The sequence below is a fragment of the Oncorhynchus keta genome, unplaced genomic scaffold, assembly GCF_023373465.1.
Source record: "Oncorhynchus keta strain PuntledgeMale-10-30-2019 unplaced genomic scaffold, Oket_V2 Un_contig_1381_pilon_pilon, whole genome shotgun sequence".
Taxonomy (NCBI): domain Eukaryota; kingdom Metazoa; phylum Chordata; class Actinopteri; order Salmoniformes; family Salmonidae; genus Oncorhynchus; species Oncorhynchus keta.
Genome location: NW_026278376.1, coordinates 151,191 through 173,770, shown reverse-complemented (window position 1 = coordinate 173,770; position 22,580 = coordinate 151,191). Strand labels below are relative to the sequence as shown.

Sequence of the window (22,580 nt, the reverse complement as noted above, 5' to 3'; positions counted from 1 at the left end):
AACATCAGCGCCACAGGTAACTTCCACAAAGGTGTGAACGATCTGAGAGACAAGGCAAGAAGGGCATTCTATGCCATCAAAAGAAACATAAATTTCAACATACCAATTAGGATTTGGCTAAAAATACTTGAATCAGTCATAGAGCCCATTGCCCTTTATGGTTGTGAGGTCTGGGGTCCGCTCACCAACCAAGACTTCACAAAATGGGACAAACACCAAATTGAGACTCTGCACGCAGAATTCTGCAAAAATATCCTCCGTGTACAACGTAAAACACCAAATAATGCATGCAGAGCAGAATTAGGCCGATACCCACTAATTATCAAAATCCAGAAAAGAGCCATTAAATTCTACAACCACCTAAAAGGAAGCGATTCACAAACCTTCCATAACAAAGCCATCACAAACAGAGAGATGAACCTGGAGAAGAGTCCCCTAAGCAAACTGGTCCTGGGGCTCTGTTCACAAACACAAACACACCCTACAGAGCCCCAGGACAACAGCACAATTAGACCCAACCAAATCATGAGAAAACAAAAAGATAATTACTTAACACATTGGAAAGAATTAACAAAAAAACAGAGCAAACTAGAATGCTATTTGGCCCTACACAGAGAGTACACAGCGGCAGAATACCTGACCACTGTGACTGACCCAAAATTAAGGAAAGCTTTGACTATGTACAGACTCAGTGAGCATAGCCTTGCTATTGAGAAAGGCCGCCGTAGGCAGACATGGCTCTCAAGAGAAGACAGGCTATGTGCTCACTGCCCACAAAATGAGGTGGAAACTGAGCTGCACTTCCTAACCTCCTGCCCAATGTATGACCATATTAGAGAGACATATTTCCCCCAGATCACACAGATCCACAAAGAATTCGAAAACATATCCAATTTTGAAAAACTCCCATACCTACTGGGTGAAATTCCACAGTGTGCCATCACAGCAGCAAGATTTGTGACCTGTTGCCACGAGAAAAGGGCAACCAGTGAAGAACAAACACCATTGTAAATACAACCCATATTTATGCTTATTTATTTTATCTTGTGTCCTTTAATTATTTGTACATTGTGTATATATATATATATATATAATATGACATTTGTAATGTCTTTACTGTTTTGAAACTGTTGTATGTGTAATGTTTACTGTTAATTTTTGTTGTTTTTCACTTTATATATTCACTTTGTATGTTGTCTACCTCACTTGCTTTGGCAATGTTAACACATGTTTCCCATGCCAATAAAGCCCTTGAATTGAATTGAATTGAATTGAGAGAGAGAGAGATGGGTTAGAGTCTCCTATCAACACCACTGGGCCAGAGAGAGAGAGAGAGAGAGAGAGAGAGATGGGTTAGAGTCTCCTATCAACACCACTGGGCCAGAGAGAGAGATGGGTTAGAGTCTCCTATCAACACCACTGGGCCAGAGAGAGATGGGTTAGAGTCTCCTATCAACACCACTGGGCCAGAGAGAGAGAGAGAGATGGGTTAGAGTCTCCTATCAACACCACTGGGCCAGAGAGAGAGATGGGTTAGAGTCTCCTATCAACACCACTGGGCCAGAGAGAGAGAGAGAGAGAGAGATGGGTTAGAGTCTCCTATCAACACCACTGGGCCAGAGAGAGAGAGAGATGGGTTAGAGTCTCCTATCAACACCACTGGGCCAGAGAGAGAGAGAGAGATGGGTTAGAGTCTCCTATCAACACCACTGGGCCAGAGAGAGAGAGAGAGAGAGAGAGATGGGTTAGAGTCTCCTATCAACACCACTGGGCCAGAGAGAGAGAGAGAGAGATGGGTTAGAGTCTCCCATCAACACCACTGGGCCAGAGAGAGAGAGAGATGGGTTAGAGTCTCCTATCAACACCACTGGGCCAGAGAGAGAGAGAGAGAGAGAGAGATGGGTTAGAGTCTCCTATCAACACCACTGGGCCAGAGAGAGAGAGAGAGAGATGGGTTAGAGTCTCCTATCAACACCACTGGGCCAGAGAGAGAGAGAGAGAGAGAGAGAGAGATGGGTTAGAGTCTCCTATCAACACCACTGGGCCAGAGAGAGAGAGAGAGAGAGAGAGAGAGAGATGGGTTAGAGTCTCCTATCAACACCACTGGGCCAGAGAGAGAGAGAGAGAGAGAGAGAGATGGGTTAGAGTCTCCTATCAACACCACTGGGCCAGAGAGAGAGAGAGAGAGAGAGAGAGAGAGAGAGAGAGAGAGAGAGAGAGATGGGTTAGAGTCTCCTATCAACACCACTGGGCCAGAGAGAGAGAGAGATGGGTTAGAGTCTCCTATCAACACCACTGGGCCAGAGAGAGAGAGAGAGAGATGGGTTAGAGTCTCCTATCAACACCACTGGGCCAGAGAGAGAGAGAGAGATGGGTTAGAGTCTCCTATCAACACCACTGGGCCAGAGAGAAAGAGAGAGATGGGTTAGAGTCTCCTATCAACACCACTGGGCCAGAGAGAGAGAGAGAGAGAGAGAGAGAGAGAGAGAGAGAGAGAGAGAGATGGGTTAGAGTCTCCTATCAACACCACTGGGCCAGAGAGAGAGAGAGAGAGAGATGGGTTAGAGTCTCCTATCAACACCACTGGGCCAGAGAGAGAGAGAGATGGGTTAGAGTCTCCTATCAACACCACTGGGCCAGAGAGAGAGAGAGATGGGTTAGAGTCTCCTATCAACACCACTGGGCCAGAGAGAGAGATGGGTTAGAGTCTCCTATCAACACCACTGGGCCAGAGAGAGAGAGAGAGAGAGAGAGATGGGTTAGAGTCTCCCATCAACACCACTGGGCCAGAGAGAGAGAGAGATGGGTTAGAGTCTCCTATCAACACCACTGGGCCAGAGAGAGAGAGATGGGTTAGAGTCTCCTATCAACACCACTGGGCCAGAGAGAGAGATGGGTTAGAGTCTCCTATCAACACCACTGGGCCAGAGAGAGAGAGAGATGGGTTAGAGTCTCCTATCAACACCACTGGGCCAGAGAGAGAGATGGGTTAGAGTCTCCTATCAACACCACTGGGCCAGAGAGAGAGAGAGATGGGTTAGAGTCTCCTATCAACACCACTGGGCCAGAGAGAGAGATGGGTTAGAGTCTCCTATCAACACCACTGGGCCAGAGAGAGAGATGGGTTAGAGTCTCCTATCAACACCACTGGGCCAGAGAGAGAGATGGGTTAGAGTCTCCTATCAACACCACTGGGCCAGAGAGAGAGAGAGATGGGTTAGAGTCTCCTATCAACACCACTGGGCCAGAGAAAGAGACAGGTTTGAGTCAATTCAATCAAATCAAAATGTTATGTCACATGTGCCGAATACAACAGGTGTAGTAGACCTCACAGTGTAATGCTGAATACAACAGGTGTTGTAGACCTAACAGTGTAATGCTGAATACAACAGGTGTAGGTAGACCTCACAGTGTAATGCTGAATACAACAGGTGTAGTAGACCTCACAGTGTAATGCTGAATACAACAGGTGTTGTAGACCTCACAGTGAAATGCTGAATACAACAGGTGTAGTAGACCTTACAGTGTAATGCTGAATACAACAGGTGTAGTAGACCTTACAGTGTAATGCTGAATACAACAGGTGTAGTAGACCTTACAGTGAAATGATGAATACAACAGGTGTAGTAGACCTCACAGTGAAATGCTGAATACAACAGGTGTAGTAGACCTCACAGTGAAATGCTGAATACAACAGGTGTAGGTAGACCTCACAGTGAAATGCTGAATACAACAGGTGTAGGTAGACCTCACAGTGAAATGCTGAATACAACAGGTGTAGGTAGACCTCACAGTGAAATGCTGAATACAACAGGTGTAGGTAGACCTCACAGTGAAATGCTGAATACAACAGGTGTAGGTAGACCTCACAGTGAAATGCTGAATACAACAGGTGTTGTAGACCTTACAGTGAAATGCTGAATACAACAGGTGTAGTAGACCTCACAGTGAAATGATGAATACAACAGGTGTAGTAGACCTTACAGTGAAATGCTGAATACAACAGGTGTAGTAGACCTCACAGTGAAATGATGAATACAACAGGTGTAGGTAGACCTCACAGTGAAATGCTGAATACAACAGGTGTAGGTAGACCTCACAGTGAAATGCTGAATACAACAGGTGTAGGTAGACCTCACAGTGAAATGCTGAATACAACAGGTGTAGGTAGACCTGACAGTGAAATGCTGAATACAACAGGTGTAGGTAGACCTCACAGTGAAATGCTGAATACAACAGGTGTAGGTAGACCTCACAGTGAAATGCTGAATACAACAGGTGTAGGTAGACCTGACAGTGAAATGCTGAATACAACAGGTGTAGGTAGACCTCACAGTGAAATGCTGAATACAACAGGTGTAGGTAGACCTCACAGTGAAATGCTGAATACAACAGGTGTAGGTAGACCTGACAGTGAAATGATGAATACAACAGGTGTAGGTAGACCTCACAGTGAAATGCTGAATACAACAGGTGTAGGTAGACCTGACAGTGAAATGATGAATACAACAGGTGTAGGTAGACCTCACAGTGAAATGCTGAATACAACAGGTGTAGGTAGACCTGACAGTGAAATGCTGAATACAACAGGTGTAGGTAGACCTCACAGTGAAATGCTGAATACAACAGGTGTAGTAGACCTCACAGTGAAATGCTGAATACAACAGGTGTAGTAGACCTCACAGTGAAATGCTGAATACAACAGGTGTAGTAGACCTTACAGTGAAATGCTGAATACAACAGGTGTAGTAGACCTCACAGTGAAATGATGAATACAACAGGTGTAGTAGACCTCACAGTGAACTGCTGAATACAACAGGTGTAGTAGACCTTACAGTGAAATGCTGAATACAACAGGTGTAGTAGACCTTACAGTGAAATGCTGAATACAACAGGTGTAGTAGACCTCACAGTGAAATGATGAATACAACAGGTGTAGGTAGACCTCACAGTGAAATGCTGAATACAACAGGTGTAGGTAGACCTGACAGTGAAATGCTGAATACAACAGGTGTAGGTAGACCTCACAGTGAAATGCTGAATACAACAGGTGTAGTAGACCTCACAGTGAAATGCTGAATACAACAGGTGTAGTAGACCTCACAGTGAAATGCTGAATACAACAGGTGTAGTAGACCTCACAGTGAAATGCTGAATACAACAGGTGTAGTAGACCTCACAGTGAAATGCTGAATACAACAGGTGTAGTAGACCTCACAGTGAAATGCTGAATACAACAGGTGTAGTAGACCTCACAGTGAAATGCTGAATACAACAGGTGTAGTAGACCTCACAGTGAAATGATGAATACAACAGGTGTAGTAGACCTCACAGTGAAATGCTGAATACAACAGGTGTAGGTAGACCTCACAGTGAAATGCTGAATACAACAGGTGTAGGTAGACCTCACAGTGAAATGCTGAATACAACAGGTGTAGGTAGACCTCACAGTGAAATGCTGAATACAACAGGTGTAGGTAGACCTCACAGTGAAATGCTGAATACAACAGGTGTAGGTAGACCTCACAATGAAATGCTGAATACAACAGGTGTAGGTAGACCTCACAGTGAAATGCTGAATACAACAGGTGTTGTAGACCTTACAGTGAAATGCTGAATACAACAGGTGTAGGTAGACCTCACAGTGAAATGCTGAATACAACAGGTGTTGTAGACCTTACAGTGAAATGCTGAATACAACAGGTGTTGTAGACCTCACAGTGAAATGCTGAATACAACAGGTGTAGGTAGACCTCACAGTGAAATGCTGAATACAACAGGTGTAGGTAGACCTCACAGTGAAATGCTGAATACAACAGGTGTTGTAGACCTTACAGTGAAATGCTGAATACAACAGGTGTAGTAGACCTCACAGTGAAATGCTGAATACAACAGGTGTAGGTAGACCTCACAATGAAATGCTGAATACAACAGGTGTAGGTAGACCTCACAGTGAAATGCTGAATACAACAGGTGTAGGTAGACCTCACAGTGAAATGCTGAATACAACAGGTGTAGGTAGACCTCACAGTGAAATGCTGAATACAACAGGTGTAGGTAGACCTCACAGTGAAATGCTGACTACAACAGGTGTAGGTAGACCTCACAGTGAAATGCTGAATACAACAGGTGTTGTAGACCTTACAGTGAAATGCTGAATACAACAGGTGTTGTAGACCTCACAGTGAAATGCTGAATACAACAGGTGTAGTAGACCTTACAGTGAAATGCTGAATACAACAGGTGTAGTAGACCTCACAGTGAAATGATGAATACAACAGGTGTAGTAGACCTCACAGTGAAATGATGAATACAACAGGTGTAGTAGACCTCACAGTGAAATGCTGAATACAACAGGTGTAGTAGACCTCACAGTGAAATGCTGAATACAACAGGTGTAGGTAGACCTCACAGTGAAATGCTGAATACAACAGGTGCTTTGTTACTTTGGTCCCAGCTCTCTGCAGATCATTCACTAGGTCCTCCCGTGTGGTTCTGGGATTTTTGCTCACCGTTCTTGTGATCATTTTGACCCCCCGGGGTGAGATCTTGCGTGGAGCCCCAGATCGAGGGAGATTATCAGTGGTCTTGTATGTCTTCCATTTCCTAATAATTGCTCCCACAGTTGATTTCTTCAAACCAAGCTGCTTACCTATTGCAGATTCAGTCTTCCCAGCCTGGTGCAGGTCTACAATTTTGTTTCTGGTGTCCTTTGACAGCTCTTTGGTCTTGGCCATAGTGGAGTTTGGAGTGTGACTGTTTGAGGTTGTGGACAGGTGTCTTTAATACTGATAACAAGTTCAAACAGGTGCCATTAATACAGGTAACGAGTGGAGGACAGAGGAGCCTCTTAAAGAAGAAGTTACAGGTCTGTGAGAGCCAGAAATCTTGCTTGTTTGTAGGTGACCAAATACTTATTTTCCAACATAATTTGCAAATAAATTCATTAAAAATCCTACAATGTGAATTTCTGTCATAGTTAAAGTGTACCTATGATGAAAATGACAGGCCTCTCATCTTTTTAAGTGGGAGAACTTGCACAATTGGTGGCTGACTAAATACTTTTTTGCCCCACTGTATATACAGACAGTAGCAGTCAACAGTTTAGACACACCTACTCATTCCAGGGTTTTTCTTTATTTGTACTGTTTTCTACAGTGTAGAACAATAGTGAAGACATCAAACCTATGAAGTAACGCATATTACACAACCTCCAGGCAGCTTAGTGGGAATATAATTTATTGTGTATTGATTTTAATATGCTTGTGTATTGATTTTAAGAAAGGCATTGATGTTTATGGTACATTGGTGCAGGCTGTGATTCGATGATAAATTAACAGGCACCGTATTGATTATATGCAACGCAGGACAAGCTAGTTAACCTAGTAATATCATCAACCATGTGTAGTTAACGAGTGATTATGTTAACGTAAAGGATGTGAAACGGCTAGCTTAGTTAGAGGTGCGCGCTAAATAGCGTTTCAATCGGTTACGTCACTTGCTCTGAGACCTTGAAGTAGTAGTTCCCCTTGCTCTGCAAGGGCCGCGGCTTTTGTGGAGCGATGGGTAACGATGCTTCGTGGGTGACTGTTGTCGATGTGTGCAGAGGGTCCCTGGTTCGCGCCCGGGTATGGGCGAGGGGACGGACGTAAAGTTATTCTGTTACACGCGCTAATAGCGTTTCAATCGGTGACGTCACTTGCTCTGAGACCTTGAAGTAGTAGTTCCCCTTGCTCTGCAAGGGCTGTGGCTTTTGTGGATAGGTAACGATGCTTCGTGGGTGACTGTTGTTGATGTGTGGGTCCATAGGGTCCCTGGTTCACGCCCGGGTATGGGCGAGGGACAGTCTAAAGTGATACTGTTACATTAAGATTGATGTTTTTTATAAGATAAGTTTAATGCTAGCTAGCAACTTACCTTGGCTCCTTGCTGCACTCACGTAACAAACAGGTGGTCAGCCTGCCGCGCAATCGGAGTCCAAAAAGGCTGTTTCCCGATTGTTATGAAAACTTGAAAAATCGTCCCTTATCGGTCGACCTCTAGTTTGTTGGACTATATCTGTGGTATACCGGTCATACAGAAGTGAGTAATAAATACACAGTCTGTAACTACATCCCCGGTTCCATGGTTTGCGACTACTGACACACATTCCTCTGTGCTTGACATCTCAGCACATCTCCCCAGTCGACAACATGCGCTGACTGGACATGGACTAAGGCCTAGCCTATATTCCAGGTTAAAACGCCATAAAAAAAAAAGGTCTAAATTCAGCGGTATGACATTCTCGTGGTTGAGATCATAAATGCTGAATGAAATGAGTCACATTCCTCCAGAGAGGAAAGGCCAATGGTCCATCATGGTCCATAGTAATTACTCCACAATGGGAAGAACCCATTTTATCATATATGTCATGATCAGCATGGATCTTTACACAAGCAGGATATAGTAGATATCTAGCTACCTAACGCCTTATTTAGTAGACATGTCTTCTGTAGGAAAACATTTTAAATGAATGACATCACATCACGTTATTAATAAAAAGGTAGCTGGAGCAACTAGCTATGGTTTCAGTAAATAAGTTGTGGTCATTTGGCAAGCTACAAAAAGACAAAATGATCAGAGGCTCTATGTTAGCATTATTGAGGAATATCAAGACAATAGTCTACTATATATGTATAACACTGTCATATCCAAACGCACTCATTTTAGTTAATAAGATATCAAGCTGACATTAACTTTACTGTGAATGTGTAGCTAGCTAATTTATCTAGCGGCTAACTAGATTAGCAACGAGCTCCACCACCACTAGTACTAGCTAGCGGCTAACTAGATTAGCACCGAGCTCTACCACTAGTACTAGCTAGCGGCTAACTAGATTAGCACCGAGCTCTACCACCACTAGTACTAGCTAGCGGCTAACTAGATTAGCACCGAGCTCTACCACCACTAGTACTAGCTAGCGGCTAACGAGATTAGCATCGAGCTCTACCACTAGTACTAGCTAGCGGCTAACTAGATTAGCACCGAGCTCTACCACCACTAGTACTAGCTAGCGGCTAACGAGATTAACCACCGAGCTCCACCACCACTAGAACTAGCTAACGGCTAACTAGATTAGCACCGAGCTCTACCACCACTAGTACTAGCTAGCTGCTAACTAGATTAGCACCGAGCTCCACCACCACTAGTACTAGCTAGCGGCTAACTAGATTAGCACCGAGCTCTACCACCACTAGTACTAGCTAGCGGCTAACTAGATTAGCACCGAGCTCCACCACCACTAGAACTAGCTAGCGGCTAACTAGATTAGCACCGAGCTCCACCACCACTAGTACTAGCTAGCGGCTAACTAGATTAGCACCGAGCTCTACCACCACTAGTACTAGCTAGCGGCTAACGAGATTAACCACCGAGCTCCACCACCACTAGTACTAGCTAGCGGCTAACTAGATTAGCACCGAGCTCCACCACCACTAGTACTAGCTAGCGGCTAACTAGATTAGCACCGAGCTCTACCACTAGTACTAGCTAGCGGCTAACTAGATTAGCACCGAGCTCTACCACCACTAGTACTAGCTAGCGGCTAACGAGATTAACCACCGAGCTCCACCACCACTAGTACTAGCTAGCGGCTAACTAGATTAGCACCGAGCTCCACCACCACTAGTACTAGCTAGCGGCTAACTAGATTAGCACCAAGCTCTACCACCACTAGTACTAGCTAGCTGCTAACTAGATTAGCATCGAGTTCTACCACCACTAGTACTAGCTAGTGGCTAACGAGATTAACCACCGAGCTCCACCACCACTAGTACTAGCTAGCGGCTAACTAGATTAGCACCGAGCTCTACCACCACTAGTACTAGCTAGCGGCTAACTAGATTAGCACCGAGCTCCACCACCACTAGTACTAGCTAGCGGCTAACTAGATTAGCACGAGCTCTACCACCACTAGTACTAGCTAGCGGCTAACTAGATTAGCACCGAGCTCCACCACCACTAGTACTAGCTAGCGGCTAACTAGATTAGCACCGAGCTCTACCACCACTAGTACTAGCTAGCTGGCTAACCAGATTAGCATCGAGCTCTACCACCACTAGAACTAGCTAGCGGCTAACTAGATTAGCACCAACCCCCACCACCACTAGAACTAGCTAGCGGCTAACTAGATTAGCACCAGCTCCACCACCACTAGAACTAGCTAGCGGCTAACTAGATTAGCATCGAGCTCTACCACCACTAGAACTAGCTAGCGGCTAACTAGATTAGCACCAAGCTCCACCACCACTAGTACTAGCTAGCGGCTAACTAGATTAGCACCGAGCTCCACCACCACTAGAACTAGCTAGCGGCTAACTAGATTAGCACCGAGCTCTACCACCACTAGTACTAGCTAGCGGCTAACTAGATTAGCATCGAGCTCTACCACCACTAGAACTAGCTAGCATCGATTAGCACCAAGCTCCACCACCACTAGTACTAGCTAGCGGCTAACTAGATTAGCACCGAGCTCCACCACCACTAGTACTAGCTAGCGGCTAACTAGATTAGCACCGAGCTCCACCACCACTAGTACTAGCTAGCGGCTAACTAGATTAGCACCGAGCTCCACCACCACTAGAACTAGCTAGCGGCTAACTAGATTAGCACCGAGCTCTACCACCACTAGTACTAGCTAGCGGCTAACTAGATTAGCACCGAGCTCCACCACCACTAGAACTAGCTAGCGGCTAACTAGATTAGCACCGAGCTCCACCACCACTAGTACTAGCTAGCGGCTAACTAGATTAGCACCAAGCTCCACCACCACTAGTACTAGCTAGCGGCTAACTAGATTAGCACCGAGCTCCACCACCACTAGAACTAGCTAGCGGCTAACTAGATTAGCACCGAGCTCCACCACCACTAGTACTAGCTAGCGGCTAACTAGATTAGCACCGAGCTCCACCACCACTATAACTAGCTAGCGGCTAACTAGATTAGCACCGAGCTCTACCACCACTAGTACTAGCTAGCTGCTAACTAGATTAGCATCGAGCTCTACCACCACTAGAACTAGCTAGCGGCTAACTAGATTAGCACCAACCCCCACCACCACTAGAACTAGCTAGCGGCTAACTAGATTAGCACCGAGCTCCACCACCACTAGAACTAGCTAGCGGCTAACTAGATTAGCACGAGCTCTACCACCACTAGAACTAGCTAGCGGCTAACTAGATTAGCACCAAGCTCCACCACCACTAGTACTAGCTAGCGGCTAACTAGATTAGCACCGAGCTCCACCACCACTAGAACTAGCTAGCGGCTAACTAGATTAGCACCGAGCTCTACCACCACTAGTACTCTACCAACTAGATTAGCATAGCTCTACCACCACTAGTACTAGCTAGCGGCTAACTAGATTAGCACCGAGCTCCACCACCACTAGTACTAGCTAGCGGCTAACTAGATTAGCACCGAGCTCCACCACCACTAGTACTAGCTAGCGGCTAACTAGATTAGCACCGAGCTCTACCACCACTAGTACTAGCTAGCGGCTAACTAGATTAGCACCGAGCTCCACCACCACTAGAACTAGCTAGCGGCTAACTAGATTAGCACCGAGCTCCACCACCACTAGTACTAGCTAGCGGCTAACTAGATTAGCACCAAGCTCCACCACCACTAGTACTAGCTAGCGGCTAACTAGATTAGCACCGAGCTCCACCACCACTAGAACTAGCTAGCGGCTAACTAGATTAGCACCGAGCTCCACCACCACTAGAACTAGCTACCAACTAGATTAGCACCGAGCTCCACCACCACTAGAACTAGCGCGCTAACTAGATTAGCACCGAGCTCTACCACCACTAGTACTAGCTAGCGGCTAACTAGATTAGCACCGAGCTCCACCACCACTAGAACTAGCTAGCGGCTAACTAGATTAGCACCAAGCTCCACCACCACTAGTACTAGCTAGCGGCTAACTAGATTAGCATCGAGCTCTACCACCACTAGTACTAGCTAGCTGCTAACTAGATTAGCATCGAGCTCTACCACCACTAGTACTAGCTAGCGGCTAACTAGATTAGCACCGAGCTCCACCACCACTAGTACTAGCTAGCGGCTAACTAGATTAGCACCGAGCTCCACCACCACTAGTACTAGCTAGCGGCTAACGAGATTAGCATCGAGCTCTACCACTAGTACTAGCTAGCGGCTAAATAGATTAGCACCGAGCTCTACCACCACTAGTACTAGCTAGCGGCTAAATAGATTAGCACCGAGCTCCACCACCACTAGAACTAGCTAGCGGCTAACTAGATTAGCACCGAGCTCTACCACCACTAGTACTAGCTAGCGGCTAACTAGATTAGCATCGAGCTCTACCACTAGTACTAGCTAGCGGCTAACTAGATTAGCACCGAGCTCCACCACCACTAGTACTAGCTAGCGGCTAACTAGATTAGCATCGAGCTCTACCACCACTAGTACTAGCTAGCGGCTAACTAGATTAGCACCGAGCTCCACCACCACTAGAACTAGCTAGCGGCTAACTAGATTAGCATTGAGCTCTACCACCACTAGTACTAGCTAGCGGCTAACTAGATTAGCATCGAGCTCTACCACCACTAGTACTAGCTAGCGGCTAACTAGATAAGCACCGAGCTCCACCACCACTAGAACTAGCTAGTGGCTAACTAGATTAGCACCGAGCTCTACCACCACTAGTACTAGCTAGCGGCTAACTAGATTAGCACCGAGCTCCACCACCACTAGTACTAGCTAGCGGCTAACTAGATTAGCACCGAGCTCCACCACCACTAGAACTAGCTAGCGGCTAACTAGATTAGCACCGAGCTCCACCACCACTAGTACTAGCTAGCGGCTAACTAGATTAGCACCGAGCTCCACCACCACTATAACTAGCTAGCGGCTAACTAGATTAGCACCGAGCTCCACCACCACTAGTACTAGCTAGCGGCTAACTAGATTAGCACCGAGCTCCACCACCACTAGTAACTAGCTAGCGGCTAACTAGATTAGCACCGAGCTCTACCACCACTAGTACTAGCTAGCGGCTAACTAGATTAGCACCGAGCTCCACCACCACTAGAACTAGCTAGCGGCTAACTAGATTAGCACCGAGCTCCACCACCACTAGAACTAGCTAGCGGCTAACTAGATTAGCACCGAGCTCCACCACCACTAGAACTAGCTAGCGGCTAACTAGATTAGCACCGAGCTCTACCACCACTAGTACTAGCTAGCGGCTAACTAGATTAGCACCAAGCTCCACCACCACTAGAACTAGCTACCAACTAGATTAGCACCAAGCTCCACCACCACTAGTACTAGCTAGCTAACTAGATTAGCATCAAGCTCTACCACCACTAGAACTAGCTAGCGGGCTAACTAGATTAGCACCGAGCTCCACCACCACTAGTACTAGCTAGCGGCTAACTAGATTAGCACCGAGCTCTACCACCACTAGTACTAGCTAGCGGCTAACTAGATTAGCACCGAGCTCCACCACCACTAGTACTAGCTAGCGGCTAACTAGATTAGCACCGAGCTCCACCACCACTAGAACTAGCTAGCGGCTAACTAGATTAGCATCGAGCTCCACCACCACTAGTACTAGCTAGCGGCTAACGAGATTAGCATCGAGCTCTACCACCACTAGTACTAGCTAGCGGCTAACTAGATTAGCACCGAGCTCCACCACCACTAGTACTAGCTAGCGGCTAACTAGATTAGCACCGAGCTCTACCACCACTAGTACTAGCTAGCGGCTAACTAGATTAGCACCGAGCTCCACCACCACTAGAACTAGCTAGCGGCTAACTAGATTAGCACCGAGCTCCACCACCACTAGTACTAGCTAGCGGCTAACTAGATTAGCACCGAGCTCTACCACCACTAGTACTAGCTAGCTGCTAACTAGATTAGCACCGAGCTCCACCACCACTAGTACTAGCTAGCGGCTAACTAGATTAGCACCGAGCTCCACCACCACTAGTACTAGCTAGCGGCTAACTAGATTAGCATCGAGCTCTACCACCACTAGAACTAGCTAGCGGCTAACTAGATTAGCACCGAGCTCCACCACCACTAGTACTAGCTAGCGGCTAACTAGATTAGCATCGAGCTCCACCACCACTAGTACTAGCTAGCGGCTAACTAGATTAGCACCGAGCTCCACCACCACTAGTACTAGCTAGCGGCTAACTAGATTAGCACCGAGCTCTACCACCACTAGTACTAGCTAGCGGCTAACTAGATTAGCACCGAGCTCTACCACCACTAGTACTAGCTAGCGGCTAACTAGATTAGCACCGAGCTCCACCACCACTAGTACTAGCTAGCTGCTAACTAGATTAGCACCGAGCTCCACCACCACTAGTACTAGCTAGCGGCTAACTAGATTAGCACCGAGCTCCACCACCACTAGTACTAGCTAGCGGCTAACTAGATTAGCATCGAGCTCCACCACCACTAGAACTAGCTAGCGGCTAACTAGATTAGCATCGAGCTCCACCACCACTAGTACTAGCTAGCGGCTAACTAGATTAGCATCGAGCTCCACCACCACTAGTACTAGCTAGCGGCTAACTAGATTAGCATCGAGCTCCACCACCACTAGTACTAGCTAGCGGCTAACTAGATTAGCACCGAGCTCCACCACCACTAGAACTAGCTAGCGGCTAACTAGATTAGCACCGAGCTCCACCACCACTAGTACTAGCTAGCGGCTAACTAGATTAGCACCGAGCTCTACCACTAGTACTAGCTAGCAACTAGATTAGCACCAGCTCTACCACTAGTACTAGCTAGCGGCTAACTAGATTAGCACCGAGCTCTACCACTAGTACTAGCTAGCGGCTAACTAGATTAGCACCGAGCTCTACCACTAGTACTAGCTAGCGGCTAACTAGATTAGCACCGAGCTCCACCACCAATAGTACTAGCTTAGCGGCTAACTAGTACTTAGCGGCAACTAGATTAGCACCGAGCTCCACCACCACTAGTACTAGCTAGCGGCTAACTAGATTAGCACCGAGCTCCACCACCACTAGAACTAGCTAGCGGCTAACTAGATTAGCACCGAGCTCCACCACCACTAGAACTAGCTAGCGGCTAACTAGATTAGCACCGAGCTCCACCACCACTAGTACTAGCTAGCGGCTAACTAGATTAGCATCGAGCTCCACCACCACTAGTACTAGCTAGCGGCTAACTAGATTAGCACCGAGCTCCACCACCACTAGTACTAGCTAGCGGCTAACTAGTTTAGCACCGAGCTCCACCACCAATAGTACTAGCTAGCGGCTAACTAGATTAGCATCGAGCTCCACCACCACTAGTACTAGCTAGCGGCTAACTAGATTAGCATCGAGCTCCACCACCACTAGTACTAGCTAGCGGCTAACTAGATTAGCACCGAGCTCTACCACTAGTACTAGCTAGCGGCTAACTAGATTAGCACCGAGCTCCACCACCAATAGTACTAGCTAGCGGCTAACTAGATTAGCATCGAGCTCCACCACCACTAGTACTAGCTAGCGGCTAACTAGATTAGCACCGAGCTCCACCACCACTAGTACTAGCTAGCGGCTAACTAGATTAGCACCGAGCTCCACCACCACTAGTACTAGCTAGCGACTAACTAGATTAGCACCGAGCTCTACCACCACTAGTACTAGCTAGCGGCTAACTAGATTAGCACCGAGCTCTACCACCACTAGTACTAGCTAGCGGCTAACTAGATTAGCACCGAGCTCTACCACCACTAGTACTAGCTAGCGGCTAACTAGATTAGCACCGAGCTCCACCACCACTATAACTAGCTAGCGGCTAACTAGATTAGCACCGAGCTCTACCACCACTAGTACTAGCTAGCGGCTAACTAGATTAGCACCGAGCTCTACCACCACTAGTACTAGCTAGCGGCTAACTAGATTAGCACCGAGCTCCACCACCACTATAACTAGCTAGCGGCTAACTAGATTAGCACCGAGCTCTACCACCACTAGTACTAGCTAGCGGCTAACTAGATTAGCACCGAGCTCTACCACCACTAGTACTAGCTAGCGGCTAACTAGATTAGCACCGAGCTCCACCACCACTAATACTAGCTAGCTCGTATGAAACCATGATGAAGTTACATTTTATGGACGGGTAACGTTTTGGGGTCTGATTTGGCATAGATTCTTTACCTTTGAACAAGTAATCATACTCGTCATCTCTGTTCCCCATCCTGAATCAAAAATGAAGGCGAGGTTTGGATCCAATTGGAACCGTTTCCTTTAACCTTTCCTTCGTCGGTCCTATCCCGCCTGGTACTCTGCAATGCACCGTCTTTAAAACGGTATCTGCTGCAACTCGTACCTACTCCGTTTTAACAAGCGAGTTATAGCATCCAACATGCTATATAAACGCCCACTTCCGGATCGAGCTTTTGGTATTGATAACAAGTCTTACTTTCTTTTGATGTTAAACGAAATATATTTATTGAATAAATGTATATATTATGGCAAAGTTGTTTTTCTTCATGACAGCCCAGCTAATCATAGACAACGGGAGAAATAATCGGTGCAATACATACTAATACGTGTTATATATCTCAGTAAAACATGGTTCTATGGTGTAATGGTTAGCACTCAGGACTCTGAATCCTGCGATCCGAGTTCAAATCTCGGTAGGACCTGTGTTTTTTTATTTTCTTCGCTGTGAATCAAAACAGTGGCAGACTTCTCGATTATAAGGAATATATGTATATTTCAGTTTAAAGGGGTAGTCTGCAGTTGCTACATCCATTTATTTTGTGGATTTATCAATTAATATGAACCCATTGATTCTTGAAGAATCTAAACGCCTCATTTGCATTGTTTTACGCTGTGTTCAAGTGCTAGTCTGAACTAGGAAACTGGGAAATGTGTGACATGCTAACTGGTTAGAGTTAAACATGAGCCGGGTTTAACAAATCCGCAATTCGGACATTTCCGACTCGACGTTACCAGAGCCAGTTACTAAAATTATCTTTGACTGAAACGATGCTGTTAACCAAGATTCGTGTTGAATCTTCCAACAAAACCTAGCTCTACCAAACTACTGTAAACGAGGAGTGCTAATGTTTACATTTACTATGAGTTTTCATTTAGCAGCTGTTCTTCTGTCACAAGTCATTGCAGTTAGCCTCCAGTAAGCTGCTATGCTCAGCTGACCCAACGGACTGATTTCTGATTACAATCATTTCCTCTTAATTGTGGGGCTGCATGTCTACAACGTCAGCATCAATTTAAGCAAGCTTTTTTATGTCAGTGAATAAAGAGCTAGCTAGCTACACTACATGACCAAAAGTATGTGGTCACCTGCTCGTCGAACATCTCATTCCAAAAAATCATGGGCATTAATATGGAGTTGGTCCACCTTTGCTGCTATAACAGCCTGTACTCTTCTGGGAAGGGCTTTCCACTAGATGCTGGAATATTGCTGCAGGAACTTGCTTCCATTCAGCCACAAGATCATTAGTGAGGTCGGGGCACTGATGTAGGGCCGATTAGGCCTGGCTCGCAGGTGGCGTTCCAATTCATCCCAAAGGTGTTCGATGGGGTTGAGGTCAGGGCTCTGCAGGCCAATCAAATTCTTCTTCCAGCGCAAGACCATTATTACTCTTCCACCAAACTTTACAGTTGGCCCTATGGGGTCAAATGTATTTTCAATTTTTCAGAGTCAATGGTGGGAGGCTTCGGTGGCTCAGACCCTGTAACGGGTGGAGGAGAGACCAGAGACCAGAGTTGCTTAATGTGGAGAACTGGTTGAAAGTTTCTGTCGGCTGAATGAGCGACACCGGTTGAGCATCCCGACAGCATTTCTTTCCAGAAGCCGTGAGAAAGTTGTCCGGCTGCAGCCCTCATCCTCCACATACAACCACCGTTCTGCCAGTCACATTCTGTTAACGTCCCCAAAGCACACACATCCCTGGGTCGCTCCTCTTTTCAGTTCGCTGCAGCTAGCGACTGGAACGAGCTGCAACAACTCAAACTGGACAGTTTTATCTCCATCTCTTCGTTCATAGACTCAATCATGGACACTCGTACTGACAGTTGTGGCTGCTTAGTGTGATGTATTGTTGTCTCTACCTTCTTGCCCCTTTGTGCTGTTGTCTGTAGCCCAATAATGTTTGTACCATAATTTGTGTTGCTACCATGTTGTTGTCTTGCTGTGTTGTTGTTTTAGGTCTCTCTTTATGTAGTGTTGTGCTGTATGTCTGGTTGTGATGTGTGTTTTATCCTATATTTATATTTCATTTATTTTTAATCCCAGCCCCTGTCCCCGCAGGTCATTGTAAATAAGAAATTGTTCTTAACTGATTTGCCTAGTTAAATATTCAAACCAGGTAGTGCAGTGACGCATCTTGCTCTGAGATGCTGTATTTTAGACCACTGAGTCACTCGGGAGTAATCTGCCAAACCAATCCCAACGAAGAAGAAGAAAACAACTGGGAACTCTGAAAAAACGGGCTGCCAATGGTACAAAATGAAACAGACGTGTGTGTGGGAACTTGGGCATCTTTCTACAGCTCCGATTTTCCGACCTGATGACTCACGTCTTGATTTGAAATCGTATTTTTCCGTGGTCCCAGTTGTCATCAACACACCATTAGTCAGAGAGGAAGAGAGAGGCCCAACACGGTGAAATATCTCTCTCTCCAGCAGGTGGCGATATTGCGTTGCTTTGTCCACCTAGAAAGGAGTTTTTGGCAATGAGAGTGCCGAATTTGGTTAAAACAACAAAAATGAATTGCTTATTTGCTACCTGAGGTTTATTTTATCGAATAGAAATCTCGTAATGCTGAAGTTGTTACGAGTGTAATGATGTAAGTGGGACACGTGACATCTCGGCAACTTTGAGGGAAAAAAACAGTATAATCACCAACTTCAAACACCTGCTATCTGAGCAGCTAACCGATCGCTGCAGCTGGACATAGTCCATCGGTAAATAGCCCACCCAATTTACCTACCTCATCCCCATACTGTTTTTATTTATTTACTTTTCTGCTCTTTTGCACACCAGTATCTCTACCTGTACATGACCATCTGATCATTTATCACTCCAGTGTTAATCTGCTAAATCGTAATTATTCGCCTACCTCCTCGTGCCTTTTGCACACAATGTATATAGACTCCCCCTTTTTTTCTACTGTGTTATTGACTTGTTAATTGTTTACTCCATGTGTAACTCTGTGTTGTCTGTTCACACTGCTATGCGTTTATCTTGGCCAGGTCGCAGTTGCAAATTAGAACTTGTTCTCAACTAGCCTACCTGGTTAAATAAAGGTGTTCTCAACTAGCCTACCTGGTTAAATAAAGGCTAAATAAAAATAATAAAAAATGAAGATAGGCTGAAACTGCTTCCTCTAATAGAAATCTCCGATCACACTTGTTGGTTCATGTGCTAGTTGGAACAAGGACATTTCCAATATGCTAACGGTTTGAAGTTTTTCATGTGCCGGGTTCAAAGAAACAGCAAGTTGGACACTAATCGAGTTTCCTATTTCCGACTATGATATGAACGTGGCACAAGCTCATAAGTAAATACGTCATCGGGTCTAACGTTCGTCTAGCTCCGAACTGCGCATGTGCAGGCCATCAAATCAATGGCACTCCTTCTATATAAAGTTGTTTTTAACGAAATTTAAAAACATGTCAGTTTGTCACTTTCACAAGGTTGGAGTAATAACATGTTCAACTACTTAAAGATGCACGATGCAGAAATCGCTCCGCCATTTCCTGGTTGCTACAATCCAGGCAGTATCACAACCGGACGTGACTGGGAGTCCCATAGGGCGGCGCACATTTGGCCCAGAGTCGTCCGGGTTTCGCCCGGGGTAGACCGTAATTGTAAATAATAATTTGTTCTTTAAACTGACTTGCCTAGTAAAATAAAGGTTACATTTAAAAAAAAAATATATATATATATATATATATATATATATGTAATAGTTCTAATTTCAGTTTATGTGACAAAACAAGCAAGTATAGTGTAGATAATTATTGTACTAAACCGCTGTGAAATATATTTTCCATAACCAAAAATATTGTATTTTATATTGTATCAGCTGTTAGAAGCTGGTGTACAAAACCGAGAGTACAAGATGCAAAAAGAAAACATAAGAACAGAAAGCATAGAAAGAGTGCACATAGAACAGGTCGACTGCTTCATGACTTTCAATGAGAATGACAGATCTATAACAACACATTTTTAATGTGAATTTGGTCAGGTCGTCCAAAAAGTTACATATTGGAGCTTTAAAAGACACTGGCCCAAATCTAGGTTTTGCTTTTCGATTTTTAGAAAATTAACAACAAATTAATCATTTTTTTCGCTAATTTCCATCTCAAACACCGGCCTGGTCTGTTTCGCAAGCTTGCCCGGTAGTGTCGCGATGTTGCGCATCTGAGTTTAGAAACGCTGTGATTCAACCCCAACAGAAAACAACAAATACCCTTGTAATGGTTTTATTAACAAAGTAAATGTAAACAAACATTATATCGCCTAAAAATATGGTTAAAATTATAGTTTTGATATCATGGGTGGTCAGTCATTGCATCCATAATGCTGTTATATGAGTTTGAGCGTGGTTCAATGTCTCTCTGACAAGGTACAAATCTGTCGTTCTGCCCCCTGAAAAAGGCAGTTAACCCACTGTTCTTATTCCGTCATTGTACATAAGAATTGGTTCTTAACTGACTTGCCTAGTTAAATAAAGGTTACATTTGAAATACAAAATATTAATAGAAAGAGAATGGCATGGCAATATGAACACTGCCAAAATGAAATACTGTAATAAAAAAAGGTGTCCACTCGCCAGTATTTTATTTAACTAGGAAAGTCAGTTTAGAACAAATTCTTATTTACAATGACGGCCTAGGAACAGTGGGTTGGTGCTTTGTTCAGGGGCAGAACAACAGATTTTTACCTTGTCATCTTGTAGCCACTTGGCTACCTGCCGCCCAATAATAATAACCATAGGGGTGCAGTAGAGCGCCGCTTTTAAAATAATATAAAACACTCAGTCACAACCTCTATCACACGTCTTTATAATGGAAAAATGTTCTAATGGAAATTTGCGAAATTAACTTAAATTGTTTTAAATGTGAGGCAGTGAATAGACCCAAAGAGATAGCTGAAAAGAGACAGCAACCAGGCTATTATTACAGTACACTCCTACAGTCCACAGCCTAGTGGTTAGAGCGCTAGACTAGTAACCGGAAGGTTGCAAGTTCAAGCCCCCGAGCCGACAAGGTACAAATCTGTCGTTCTGCCCCTGAACAAGGCAGTTAACCCACTGTTCCCAGGCCGTCATTGAAAATAAGAATTTGTTCTTAACCGACTTGCCTGTTAAAATAAATAAAAAAAATATTTAAAAAATGTTGCTGTCTAACGCGGATTGCTAAAATAATGACAACGATCAAATTATATCACTTTAAAAATTATAATTATGGAACACCCAAACATTTGACTGCCAAGCACGTGGTTCAGTGTAGCCTTTTATCTTATGGACATGATGTTGACTTTTCTTCACGCCTAGAATAAAAACCACCAATTTAACAAAAATAAATAAAAAACATGAGTAATGGGTCAGTTTAGAAAAAGTAATCCAGTACAAATCTTTCCCTGGAACCAAGAACACACTGGGGTAATAATTATAACTAACGTCTCTAGTAATACTATAGCTCCCCCACATCCTCCCCTTCAAACTGTCTTTGTCAATTCATTACGTATTATTTTAACATTATTATATAGCCATAAATATAACGTTTCCTAGAGTAGCCTGCCTGGACGCCATCTCTTTAATAAGATAGAGGAAGGATAAATAATATAACTGAAACGAGCATAACAAATTCTAATAGTCATGATGATCAGCGTAATGTGCGAGGAATGACGACAGGTGCCAGTTTCGCGTTTCTTTCCCGTCATTAATGGGGTGAAGCAGGAGCAAACGTAGCTCGATTGAAAGCTAATATTCTCCATATTATTTATCTCTCTCGTTACGAACTCCTTGTTTGTTGTTGTTCTTACAATTTGAATTCTACATTGTGCCAAATTATGATATTGTCATTGAAAATATGAATGATGTACCAATCAGCAACTGCACGGTAAATTCGGCTGCATGTCGAACTAAAGAGATGCACGATAACCCTCGTACTCGTCCATCTTCCTCCGTGTCACCAATGACGTCCGTGCGCGTTCATGTGAATTGTGAGCGGTCACGTGGATAACGGGTCTGGGATAAAAGCGCAAGTGTATTTCTTTCGTTGGATGCGTATTATTTTTTGGTCGACCCGAGACACACTATTAATTTCTTATACGACAGAAGGGAAAATAATTCAACGCAAATGGCGAATAAATTGTCGTTAAAATTGTAGTTTTATTTTGATAGAAAAACAGTGTCCAGCTCAGTAAGCGTTTGACAGCAATCGTCGTGTGATCCTGGTATGTGAGTAGAGGTTCATCATCATTTCATTGGATGGACATGCATGTTTTTTTAACCGCTGTAACATATTGATTTCTAGAGATAATCTCTTCTGTAG

At 44.8% G+C, this 22,580-nt stretch overlaps 2 protein-coding genes and 1 non-coding gene across 51 annotated transcripts in view; 2 read left to right on the top strand and 1 right to left on the bottom strand.

Moving 5' to 3' along the window:
• Window positions 1-16,397, bottom strand: part of LOC127918233 (ras-related protein Rab-11A-like) — a 31,877-nt gene extending 15,480 nt beyond the window's left edge. For all 49 annotated transcript variants that reach the window (XM_052501502.1, XM_052501516.1, XM_052501524.1 and 46 more), the window contains exon 1: window positions 16,200-16,397. In XM_052501502.1, coding sequence (XP_052357462.1) covers window positions 16,200-16,239 — 40 coding nt within the window. In that variant the 5' untranslated portion in view covers window positions 16,240-16,397. The remainder of the gene's footprint in view (window positions 1-16,199) is intronic.
• Window positions 16,398-16,618: 221 nt separating this feature from the next.
• Window positions 16,619-16,690, top strand: trnaq-cug (transfer RNA glutamine (anticodon CUG)). Its single transcript has one exon. It is a non-coding gene; the product is annotated as a tRNA-Gln (tRNA).
• Window positions 16,691-22,265: 5,575 nt separating this feature from the next.
• The window catches only part of LOC118382582 (C-myc promoter-binding protein-like), a 144,215-nt gene continuing 143,900 nt past the window's right edge, over window positions 22,266-22,580 (top strand). Inside the window, exon 1 of the mRNA XM_052501501.1 lies at window positions 22,266-22,486. The gene's annotated coding sequence lies outside the window, so the exon portion shown is untranslated. The remainder of the gene's footprint in view (window positions 22,487-22,580) is intronic.